Raw genomic sequence first — 13052 nt, forward strand, 5'->3', positions numbered from 1 at the left:
ATAATGGGATCTAAAAGTCTGAGATCACTATTGAAAATGTTTTGTTTTAGATTATTATTTAAAACTACTACTATTTAATGTGAATATCATTATGTTTAAGTATTTGGTTTATCTCTCTTTTGCTTTAGCTGCATGAACTCCACAATTTTGTGTAAAACCAGGTGGTGGTGATGGCGCAGTGGATAAGACACATGCCTTTGGTGTGAGACCCGGGTTCGAATCCACTGTGAGACACCAATGTGTCCCTGAGCAAGACACTTAACCCCTAGTTGCTCCAGAGGCGTGCGACCTCTGACATACACTCACCGGCCACTTTATTAGGTACACCTGTCCAACTGCTCGTTAACACTTAATTTCTAAGCAGCCAATCACATGGCGGCAACTCAGTGCATTTAGGCATGTAGACATGGTCAAGACAATCTCCTGCAGTTCAAACCGAGCATCAGTATGGGGAAGAAAGTTGATTTGAGTGACTTTGAACGTGGCATGATTGTTGGTGCCAGAAGGGCTGGTCTGAGTATTTCAGAAACTGCTAATCTACTGGGATTTTCACGCACAACCATCTCTAGGGTTTACAGAGAATGGTCCGAAAAAGAAAAAACATCCAGTGAGCGGCAGTTCTGTGGGCGGAAATGCCTTGTTGATGCCAGAGGTCAGAGGAGAATGGCCAGACTGGTTCGAGCTGATAGAAGGGCAACAGTGACTGAAATAACCACTCGTTACAACCGAGGTATGCAGCAAAGCATTTGTGAAGCCACAACACGCACAACCTTGAGGCGGATGGGCTACAACAGCAGAAGACTCCACCGGGTACCTCTCATCTCCACTACAAATAGGAAAAAGAGGCTACAATTTGCAAGAGCTCACCAAAATTGAACAGTTGAAGACTGGAAAAATGTTGCCTGGTCTGATGAGTCTCGATTTCTGTTGAGACATTCAGATGTTAGAGTCAGAATTTGGCGTAAACAGAATGAGAACATGGAACCATCATGCCTTGTTACCACTGTGCAGGCTGGTGGTGGTGGTGTAATGGTGTGGGGGATGTTTTCCTGGCACACTTTAGGCCACTTAGTGCCAATTGGGCATCGTTTAAATGCCACGGCCTACCTGAGCATTGTTTCTGACCATGTCCATCCCTTTATGGCCACCATGTACCCATCCTCTGATGGCTACTTCCACCATGTCACAAAGCTCTAATCATTTCAAATTGGTTTCTTGAACATGACAATGAGTTCACTGTACTAAAATGGCCTCCACAGTCACCAGATCTCAACCCAATAGAGCATCTTTGGGATGTGGTGGAACGGGAGATTCGCATCATGGATGTGCAGCCGACAAATCTGCGGCAACTGTGTGATGCCATCATGTCAATATGGACCAAACTCCCTGAGGAATGCTTCCAGCACCTTGTTGAATCTATGCCACGAAGAATCGAGGCAGTTCTGAAGGCAAAAGGGGGTCCAACCCATTACTAGCATGGGGTACCTAATAAAGTGGCCGGTGAGTGTATATAGCAATTGTAAGTCGCTTTGGATAAAAGCGTCAGCTAAATGAATAAATGTAAATGTAAAACCTGATGATCGTGTTCTCATGATTTAAGATGATCCGAGCATTTTGAGCTTCTGTGGAACAATCTCTCTATACCGTCACATGATTAAGGTCACAAATTTACTTATTTAAATTAATAAGAAATATTTCAGCAACAAGACACTAATCAAGTAACATTTCTTTTTTATTTTAAATTTGATTTTGAGTCCAGATTTTCTGGTCCAGTCTCACACCACTATGGTTTCCGATTTGTGGATGGAGCCTGTTTTCTCTGCCTTGTGGGTATACGGCTATCAATCTTTAATGTTTTGATTTATATTAATCTTCATTTTTCAAATGCAAGGTGGTACATCCTTTCCGTGTCCTTGAGCACAGACATCAACTCTCATATGCATAGCTGTGACCTGTGTTTCATTGGGTTTGCAGTGAACCATAACAGGAAAATATATATTTTTAATTATACCAGTTTATCTCATTGAGATTTAAAAGCTCTTTTCCAAGAGAGACCTGGCCAAAATGACAGTGTATTGACAGCGCACAATAATAAATATGAACAACAAACACACGTACAACAACATAAACAATCAACATTAGACTAATTCAAAAGTACACTTTACATACTATGGATTTTAAAAAACGAATTATTGATAATTACATATTAAAAACAATGACAGCAATTTACAGCATCTATTTCTAAAGATTTCGTGTAGTGTTTAAATTGACCAAATGAAATCAAATCTCGCAACTTCAAATCCAACTGCAATGTGTTCCACGTGGAAGGGATGTGAAATGAATGTTCTAGCAGGACAATGACCTTAAATACATTAAAAAGCAACCAGGAATGGTAAAAAAAAAAAGAAGAGTCAAAAGTGTCGGTGAAGATTCACAACTAATTTTATTCCCTGAGAGGAAGAAGTCAGTAGTTAGTATGATACACATTTCTATACTTTATTTCAGAAGTGAAAATGTACACAATAGGAGGAGAAAAGTCAAAACATTAAAACCAAAGGTTTAGCTATTAAAATGTGTTACACATAGCAAATTAACATTAAAAGGGAAATCAAAATTCTTTGCAATAGGTCCCTTTCATATTCAGTAAAGCAAGTCCAATTGCTAACCCGGAACACTCATTTGCGAGCACATAAAAAAAAGAGACAAATGTTCACAGCTGTGATATTCGTCTTTGGTCTGAAAGTGTCTGAATCATGAAGCGCTTGGACCTCTTTAATAACTGTTCAAAGGGAAAAGGATAAAACGGTTTCAGCAGCACGGTGAATACAAGAGCGTTAGCAACTGATATTGACCTGAAACCTCCTTTTAAAACAAACTATATTTGGGTTGAAAATAGTACATGGTGAAGTTCATCCCTTGGAGCCAGGTTTGAGTGTAGTGAAGGGTTTGGAGTTCCTCAGCGATCCCGTCAGCTCCTGCAGGAATGCCACGATGTGCGAGTCCCTCTCGGACTTCCTCCCGTCGAAGATCACCACCACGGTGAAGTGCGGCTCGGGTCGCGTGAGGAAGTAAGTGCTCTGGACTTTATCGTCGTAAAAGTGGACCACCTTATCCAGAGCGTTGAGCTCCGTGGCGCGGTCGCTCATGATCATGATGACGTTGGGCCAGTGCGTGACCGGCCTTTCACCGCCTGGAAGCGACACGACGGCCGGAAACTGGTCCACGCCTTTGGGGGCTTCACGGTACGAGTGCGGATGGTGGTATCCGTGTCCCTGGAAGCTCTCGGAGCCACGGTTGTCGAAGACCAAGGAGACGTTCGAAGCGTCGTGCTTGCGAATAAAGCCAGAGATCTTGCCGAAGTAATCGAGGGAGGTGCGAGCCGTCAGGGTTTTCATTTCGGACTGTGACGTCTGCCGGTTAAGAGCCTCATGGAAGTAGAAACTAAACTTGGCTAGGAGTGTCGCTTGAAGGCGCTGCAGCCACAGATAGAGGTGCGGCGGCAGCACGGCCTTCTGGGATTGGCCCCCGAAGAGGTGTTTCCTGGTCTCTCGTTGGCGTTCGAACACCTGCCCCCATGCCTGCAGTTTGGAATGGGCGCCGTGCAGGTTCAGCAGAGACGGAAGGAAATGCCACGCGGAGATCTGGGCCTGGCATCGCAGGAGCTGAGTCAACACGTCCACCTCCACCTGGAAGCTGTTCTCCAGACGGCTCAGGATTGGGTGGTGGAATCTGAAAGAAATTAAATGGCCATCAAGGATTACAGATATAACCTCCCCTGAATTTATCAGACTGTGCAATATATTTTGAAATAAAATCAATACCACTGGTAATATGTTGGTAACTAACTAGTCAGTTGACGGCACCCATTGACTTGATCAATGGCTACCGTCAACAGGTTACCAACATTCTTTCAAATATCTTGTGTTCAAGAGAAGAAAGAAACTCATACAGGTTTGAAACAACTTGAGGGTAATGACACATTTTTGGGGTGAGCAAATTGCAAAGGCTAACTAATTCGTTGCCAGTTTCAGAGATAAGCGTGGCACTGTGTTCATGTATACACCGTAAAAAAAAAAAAGTATTTTTGAGATTTCAAGTGTCTTACAAGAAAAAAATGGGTTCATGCCATGTTGTAATAACCATAATTACGAGATGACAACCCGTGACATTCTACCCGTGAGCTGTTCCTCAGACACGGCATTATGCGTTTCTAAAGGCCTTATGTAGCTCCGCGCCTTTTCAGCGCTGCGCTCATGGTCTGTCTTTCCGGTTTATATTTCCACAGTACGAAGTTAAGATCTTACGGGTCTATGAATGAAGAACTCGTTTTAAACTCTTCCCGGTCTACTGACGTTTGATATGACATCCTTATTTCAGTCTTTCTCCTTAAAAATGTTATGTTTAATTCAATGTTACTTTGTGAAAATCGTTTCAAAGTAAACTCTGCACCAATGTTTTTTTCAGTACACGCTGAAACAATCATAAGCAGTGTCACGCTTCACTCTGAAACTGGCAGTGCATATTTGCTGGCAAACCACCAAAATAAAAGCACAATTTTTTAACACTGAAAAGTGAAGAAATTAAGACATAAATATCAGTATTTTAATTTTACAGTGCGCTATAAAAATTGACTCAAAACGCTATTTTTTATTAAATACTTTTTTTTACAGTACAGTTGTTTTATTGTAATTTATTTCTTATTTTTTTTATATTTTAATTAATAATAGATAACAATAAAAATTATTTTAGACATTGAATGGGTCAAAAACTGTGAATGCGGCTAATGAAAACACGTGGAAAGCTCTTGTGGACGGCCGCCCACATTTTTCAAGTATTTCCCAAATTGTAAAACCATAAAAGGATGGTTTGCACTCAAAAAAAGTCTTCAGCAGAGTAAAATATTTTCTTTTTTAGATTTTTACAACAATTTTAAATTCAAATGCACTCCTCCACAAAATCAACTCATTCAAGAATGATGATTATTTCAAAAATAGCTAATTAAGTCATCTTGAGAATTCTGTATTTTTTCATACCGCAAAATATATCAGAAACACTAAATACCGCATTGTCAGATTTTCCAATATTGTACAGCTCTATGTGTAATGGAACTCAATGATATTAATATGAGACGATGTAAGATGGTGGACGATTGTCAACATCTCTGTAATCCTGCAATCTGTGTGTCCTGTTTGTGCTTGAGCTATCGACGCTGTGCCAGCTTGTTCTCTTTGCTCATTAGCTCTGGAGAAAGTCATGAATACTGCAGGGTGGCATAGAGCTCATTACATCTCCTGCATTCAGCAGCAGCGTGAAAATTCTTCACCCCTGACTGATCATTAATTACATGTCTTAGCAGGCAGCCAGAAAGAGAGCATGAGGAAATGACTGAGGGAGAGAAAGAAAATTAAAAAAAAAAAAAAGGCTCACAGAAGAATACTTTCTACTTCAGTTTAATCCAGAGACGAGCCATTTGTTAACCCTGGTGCTAGGAACAAACCCTGACCAGCCTAACATGGCAACCAACGGTGTGAGTTTGGGGCGGGTCTATCGGTTTGGCCATCCATGTTTGAGGAAACCTGTTGGAAAATTATCACTTTTGCAAACATGAATTCACATATAATGCTTTTTCTTTGTAGGCCAGCAGTTGAAAGCTGACTTGTCAAGGTCAGCCCCGGCGACCCTCTTAAGCGTCCCGCTGCAGGCGAGAGCTGAATCTCTGCTGAGCCGTCGGCTGACTGATTAATTGATCAGATAACATTTGGGAGATCTTGTCTCTTCTACTCCAGCGATGACTCAACATTTGGCATCCTTCTTTCCGTGAAGTGCAGAGTTCACCTTGAGCAGTCAGTGGGAGCGCGCTCAGCTGCAGATGTCAGTAACCTCACGCACTGCTTTACGAAACATCATTTCTGATAGAACAATATGGGTATTTAAAGGTGCATTTAAGTCGTTTTTACACTTTAAAAGAAATCATGGTTGAAAAAAGTGTATATATATAGAGATCACACACACACACGTATATGTGGTTTACGGGGACTCTCCATAGACATAATGGTTTTTTAAACTGTACATACTTTACTATATATGATATCCCTTAAAGGAACACTCCGACTTTTTGGGACTTTAGCCTATTCACCTTATCCCCCAGAGTTAGATAAGTCCATACATACCTTTTTCATCTCCGTGCGTGCTATAAGTCTGTTTGACGCACCCGCCGCTAGCCTAGCTTAGCACAAAGACTGGATGTAAATGGTTGCAGCTAGCATACTAATCCAAATAAGTGACAAAATAACGCAAACATTTTCCTATTTACATGTTGTGATTTGTATAGTCACAGAGTGTACAAAAAACAAAGTCACATGAGACACAGACATATTTTAACCGTATAAATCCTGGGAACTATATTCTCTGAAGGCGAAGCACTGCTACTTGGGCGGAGTGATAACCGCAGCACCTGAGACGCGCCGTGGTGAGTAGCAGAGAGCGCGTCTCAGGTGCTGCGGTTATCACTCCGCCCAAGTAGCAGTGCTTCGCCTTCAGAGAATATAGTTCCCAGGATTTATACGGTTAAAATATGTCTGTGTCTCATCATGTGACTTTGTTTTTGTACACTCTGTGATTATACAAATCTCAACATGTAAATAGGAAAATGTTTGCGTTATTTTGTCACTTATTTGGATTAGTATGCTAGCTGCAACCATTTACATCCAGTCTTTGTGCTAAGCTAGGCTAGCGGTGGATGCGTCAAACAGACTTATAGCACGCACGGAGATGAAAAAGGTATGTATGGACTTATCTAACTCTGGGGGATAAGGTGAATAGGCTAAAGTCCCAAAAAGTCGGAGTGTTCCTTTAACACTAAACCTACCCATTACAGAAAACTTTCTGCATTTTTGACATTTTTAAAAAAACAAAACATTTAGTATGTTTTTTTTAAGCCATTGGGGTTTACGAGGACACAGGAACATAAACCATATATACATAAACCATACAAGAACACACCTGTGTGTGTGTGTTCTTGCATATATGGTTTATGAGGACACATTTGTATTTATAATATATATTATATATTTCTTTGGATGTCATCATAGTCCAAGACTTAAAGGCACACTGTGGAACTTTTCAACCTTTATAATATATTACCAAAACCCATTGAGATGGTACATCGACTTACAATAGGTTGAATGACACGTCTGCCGAAGCCTGAAGGTGTCTGTATCGCTTTTACTAGCACTATGTAACTTCGGGTTTCGGGTAGGAACCCGAGCACAAAAAGAACTACAAAATTCGACCGCTTTACGGCATACGTCACTTCCCCCACCACCCCAACTTCCTCAAATTCTAACGTGATAGCGCAACTCGCGTTTGATTGCCGGCGTCTGTATGTTGCCGTCATGACTGAATCAACAGCTACTCGGAAGAAAGCGAAGAAAGCAAAGATTTTGTCAGAGGAGACCAAAAAAAGAAAAAGGGAGAGTTTAAAATAAACATCGGCATAAAAGTGTATATATAATGTAATATTTACTGCGAATTCGTGTAACAAAACTGATATAAGTCACAACATACTGCCGTATACAAATGTAAATGTAAATGTTTTTTTTCCTTTCAGCTCATATATGTTTGTATTTGTGTAAAAGGAAAAAAAAACTGAAGACTACAAATAATGGAAATATGTAGTGAGTTATATCAGTTTTGTTACACGATTTCCCGACTACTCGATTTCATCTCCAACCCATTGCAAAGAGATCCTGAAGACGTTAATTGTTTGCTTCAGGTGTGTTTGATTAGGGTTGGAGATGAACTGTGCAGGACAGACGATCGGCAGGAGCAGGATTGGGCAACCCTTGTCAATGCGACTTACCTGATCAGACATTGTTTTCTGCGTATGCTACTTTTATTCAATTTGTTTTCTTTATAGAATTTATATTATTATTTTGGTCACTTTTTTTTGGTTACTTTCTCCAACATACAAATCAAATGCTGTCTGCACACACATAAAGACACGGGAGGTTGACCGGTTGACTGTTTGTTGACTTTTGCGACAATGCTGCGGCGCTTGTGGCCTCTAGGGGCACTAGACGTGAAAATTACAGGTCGAGCGCCCCCTAGTGGCCAAAAATTCCACAGTGTGCCTTTAAGTCAACAGGGTGCGAATTTTAAAAAGAGGATAACACGGTCGGTTTTTGTCGTTGTTATCTGTACTGACAGCACTCCAAATTTACAAAAAATGAGCTCAATGTTAAAATTGACCGGAGTTTTCCTTTAACGTTTGAACAACGTTACCATGGGAGTGAATGGAGTTGTCAGAACGCTTAATAAAGTTTGACTTTATCTGACTGTTTTGTTGACATTTGTTGACATCTAGTGGATGCATAACGCAAACCCAGTCAAACGTTTGACTGCAGTATCTTATGCGCCTTATAATCCGGTGCGCCCTATATATGAAAAATGTTCTAAAATAGGTCATTCATTGAAGGTGCGCCTTATAATCCGGTGCGCCTTATAGTGCGGAAAATACGGTTATTTCCAAATTAATAAATTCAATGATTTTAAGGCTTTTTAAGACCCCGCGGGAACCCTGTTAATTATATATTAATTCTGAATAATTTATTTATTTGGCAGATGCTTTTATCAAAAATATTTTAAATGCACCATTACATCTAGCACATTTTCGATATTACATTTTCGGCATTGTTTTAATGATTTCATCAGTTTTCTTTGAAAGTTTATTTTAAATTACCTTCATTTATTTTACTCTGAGGTGGAAATGGGCTTTCATAGTTTTTCGATTACACAAGTATAGACCTTATACGCCAGAGAAACAAGCGCACAGCCATCTTTAGAATATTGTGTTTGATCTTCAGTTTTTGCGGTAGATCTGTATATTTCTATGGCATCGACGTTGAAGAGTAATTAGCTGGTGAAATGAATTTATTTGTTGTAGGGTTCACAAAAGTTATCATGAGCATTGTAATGTTTGAAGCGGATGTCACATCAAACATCAGTAGACTAGACAGTGAAGAGTTTAAAACGGGCAGTTCATTTATAAATCCGTAAGATCTTACCTTCATGCTGTGGAAATACGAACAGGAAGACAGAACACAACAAGTGCAGAACTGAAAAGGGGCGGGGCTATAAGATCTATGTAGTGTAAAACCATTTTTTTTTGCTCATAAATAAAAGGTGAATGTGAGCAAGGCAAGCAAAGGCTCCCCCTGGGGGTATAGATAGCACACTACAGACCCATGCAAGCACACACACAACGATCCTGTATATGTTTGTATATGAAACAAACATAATAGTTTCTCAGTATAATGAAACTAAAACAAAGTCATAACGAAGAATCTACAACACCACACACTACTCTCCGTTTCTCACCTGGAACTGTACTTCTGCAAAATGGCCTCCAGCGTGCTCACGAGCTCCTCAGAGTTCACAGTCTTCTGGCTACCCAGAGAGTGCATCTTCTCGTAGAAGTCTGCGATCTCCACCCTGGCCTGCGTGAAGTGACACAGCTGCTCGGACAGATGAGACAGGAGGTCCTCCAGGTTGGGAGACGAGCCTCCGGATGTGTGGCGGCCCATGGAGACCACCTTCTTCAGTTCGTTTTGAAGAGACGTATAGATGGTTCTGATGGAATCCTTACGGCTGAAGAATGACTGACCACCTGCATGACACGCATACATGAATATGTTTCAGCTTGAATATGAAGCCAATAACAGACCAAACAGATGGTGATGTATTATGTATGGCCACATGGCGCCATCTGCTGTATTTAAATGATACTGCTCTCTCATACACCATTATGACATGTCCAACAAAATATTGGATTAGCTGATACATGCACATTCCAGTGTTTTTTTAGTTTTTTTTTTTTACATGTACCAGGGTAATACCACATGTTTGGCATATTCATTACCATGGTGACATGTACTAGAATAATACTATGTCTAAAAAGTAGGGATGGCCCGATACCGATACTGGCATCGGGCCGATACTGTCCTAATATACTCGTACTCGTACTCATAAAAATTCGCCGATACCACGCACCGATACCACGTACATTTTGCAAAACGAAACTGGCCGCCGCGAGTGCTTTGTCGAGGTGAACTGAGGCATAGGAAAGTATAATGTCGGCGGTTTGGGCTCATTTCAAGATAAGGGGTGATGACAACAGCAAGGCAGACTGTGAGTTATGTTCAGCTAAGGTGTCGAGAGGAGGGAAAGAAAGTACATCGTTTAACACCAGCAATCTAGTTAAACATCTGAAGACGCATCATAGATCTGATGGCCGAGCGCGCGCGCGGGCGGTAATGCACTCACTCTGTGTGTGCGGGTTACGGGAGAATAAAACGATTCGCGGGACTCCCGCAAACTAGAAATATCTATGAATAAAAAATAAAAGATTTTTATTCATCTCTTGCAGAAAAGCAACAAGAACAACTACAACAAAATAGAAACGATTTACAGGACAGAGTTTCTATTCATAACATGGTTACAGCGTTGAGCGATGTAGCCAATCACAGACATATGTGTTGATTTCTGGAACGCAATGGCCAATCAGAAGCATTTAAGATAGACTCCCCTCACCACTCAAAACGGACTTTTTTGTTCAGTGCTGAATTCTGTATGCTGGCAAATCCTCTAATTATAATGAACAAAGTGTGGATATTATGAAAGATTGATTGTGCAGTCAGCTTCATTGATAATAACAGAGTTGTGTGAGATCGCGATGAACTGTCAGCTTTTAGGATTTATTAAGGGAGCGCACTTTGCGCGCATTCAGAATGCCAGACCATGCACGCAGTAGCCTGCTTGCTTTTATGTTAAATTAACAGTGGTTTGTGTGTTAATACATTTATTATTTTACAATTTTTTTTTTTTTTTTTAGACTTGTTAAAACAAGCAGAGAAGAAAATAAAAACAGTCTTCTAACCTGTGTTCTAAAATAGTCGTCTTCTCTTCTGGGAGCCTATTAATTTTGCGGTAGAAATATCGGTATCGGTACTCGGTATCGGCAAGTACACAAATGTAAATACTCGTACTCGTATCGGTTTGAAAAAAAATGGTATCGGGCCATCCCTACTAAAAAGCCATAACTGGCATGCCAAAGACATAAAGCATGGTGTTATCCTGGAACAGGGCTAAACATATAAGATTACTATGATGTTACTGAATGATTAGCATAATAAAAGTGTGTAGTGTTCAAATCTGATACATGTGGAAGCAGATTTCCGCCACATAAAAATTATTTGGTAAATCAAAATTATGACATAAAAAATTGTGAGGTATAATCTCATTATAATGAGATAAAATGTGGAAATTATTAGATATTAAGTAATTATTATGAGACAAAACCCCATAGTTGACAAATCATGGTACAATTATAATTATGTATAATGAAAGTGTCATTTTTTTGTCACAATTATAACTTCTTGTTATAATTACAACTGTCATAATTTCGACTGTTTGTAAATTGACTTGACATACTTTTGACTTCTGTCATAATAACTGACATTTTATCTCAATTTCGACTTTGTCTTAGTTTTGATTATTTCACAATGTAGACTTTTTATAATAATAATGAAGCAATTAAGACTTTACGAGACTTTTTAAAAAAAAATTAATTTCATCTCTTATTTCAACTTTTTAATGTCAATTTCGATATTATCTAAATTGTGACCTCATAATTTCATTTGTCATAATGTTACTTTTTATCTCATAATTATGAATTCTAATAATTCCGACTTTTTGTTATAACTTCTGTCTCATCATTTAAGACTTTATATAATAATAAATAAGTAACTAGGACTTTTTAATCTCAATTTTGATTTTTAATGTCAAAATTTCCCATTAATCTCACAATTGTGAGTTGATATTTTGTCATTTCAACTTTTTAATGTCAATTTCGATTTTATCTAAATTATTGCTTTTTTATCTCTTAATTTCCTTTGTCATAATGTCACTTTATTTAATCATTTTGACTTTTAATCAATCATTTTGTCATGATTAAAACACCAAAGCATGTTTTGTTTTTTCTTCTTATGTGGCGGAAATGGGCTTCCAGAACCCCTCCCCCACCCCCGGGTACAAACAGAGGTTTTAGTTGTTGTTGTAGGAATAAGGATACAGTAGAGGTGCTTCTCTCATACCTAGTTTCTGGCCGAGGAAGGTCATGTTGTGGTAGGCTTTCTCTGCGGCTGCCAGGTGTGCGAGAGCGGCCAGCAGAGACGCCCAGATGGCTCCTGCACTCTTACTGGAGTCCTTCTCCTTCTCCACATAATCCTTCGCCCTGTCAAACCAGAACATCCCGAGCTGTGTGAAGAAGCTCTCGAGCACGGCTCTCTCTTTAGGAACCGGCCGCAGTTCCTCATCGCGCTGCGTGTCACACATGATGACAGGGACAAACCAGCGCACTTGCGCTCGCAGCTGCCGCACATTCACGCGAAAGCGTTATTTAATGAGCGCTTAAACTGCTCGACGTGCGCGTTATGTTGTGTCCGACAGTCGCGGTCGCTAGAAAAGACCATAACAAACCACACCAACGAGTTTGAATGACTCAGATCGTTTTCTGCAGGTAAAATGCACATTCTTGGTGCTAAACGCCACCATGACACTTTTCAATGACAACACTACGGCAAGCCAAAGGAGACAAATACGTCTGTATATGAAACGCGATTCATATAAAAGCAATACGCAGATAAATCAGCTAATTTAAAATTGCAATTTTATTTAAATATAATATATTTGAACATATTTTGATATCTCTATATCCGTCCATTAAACCTTATTATATTGCAAAGACTATTCAGACCGTTTAAACTTATATTTACAAACGTGTGTGTGTGTGTGTGTGTGTGTGTGTGTGTGTGTGTGTGTGTGTGTGTGTGTGTGTGTGTGTGTATATAATGGGAGAGATGATGCCACTATTCACAATTTTTTATATATATATATATATATATATATATATATATATATATATATATATATATTAATGTTCGTTTTTACTCCAAAAAATCTACAAATTTTCATTTGACATATATTCTATATAT

At 39.6% G+C, this 13052-nt stretch overlaps 1 protein-coding gene across 1 annotated transcript; it reads right to left on the reverse strand.

Annotated features, from left to right (window-relative positions):
• Positions 1-2682: 2682 nt before the first annotated feature.
• On the reverse strand, positions 2683-12686 carry kics2 (KICSTOR subunit 2). Its single transcript, XM_056245169.1, has 3 exons — positions 12153-12686; positions 9379-9667; positions 2683-3729 (listed from the first exon to the last, which is right to left on the reverse strand). The coding sequence occupies exons 1-3, from the start codon at positions 12391-12393 to the stop codon at positions 2910-2912; spliced, it is 1350 nt and encodes a 449-aa protein (XP_056101144.1). The 5' UTR covers positions 12394-12686; the 3' UTR covers positions 2683-2909.
• Positions 12687-13052: the final 366 nt, after the last annotated feature.

Source organism: Rhinichthys klamathensis, unplaced genomic scaffold, assembly GCF_029890125.1.
Source record: "Rhinichthys klamathensis goyatoka isolate OS25496 unplaced genomic scaffold, OSU_Roscu_1.1 h1tg000029l_1, whole genome shotgun sequence".
NCBI classification, from domain to species: Eukaryota; Metazoa; Chordata; class Actinopteri; order Cypriniformes; family Leuciscidae; genus Rhinichthys; species Rhinichthys klamathensis.

Excerpts from the sequence above, each read along its gene's own strand:
- kics2 (XM_056245169.1), bottom strand. The coding sequence starts at position 12,393 with ATGTGTGACACGCAGCGCGATGAGGAACTGCGGCCGGTTCCTAAAGAG. Across the intron at positions 9,668-12,152 it reads CTTCCTCGGCCAGAAACTAG|GTGGTCAGTCATTCTTCAGC; the intron begins GTATGAGAGAAG and ends CGTGTCATGCAG. Across the intron at positions 3,730-9,378 it reads TTGCAGAAGTACAGTTCCAG|ATTCCACCACCCAATCCTGA; the intron begins GTGAGAAACGGA and ends AATTTCTTTCAG.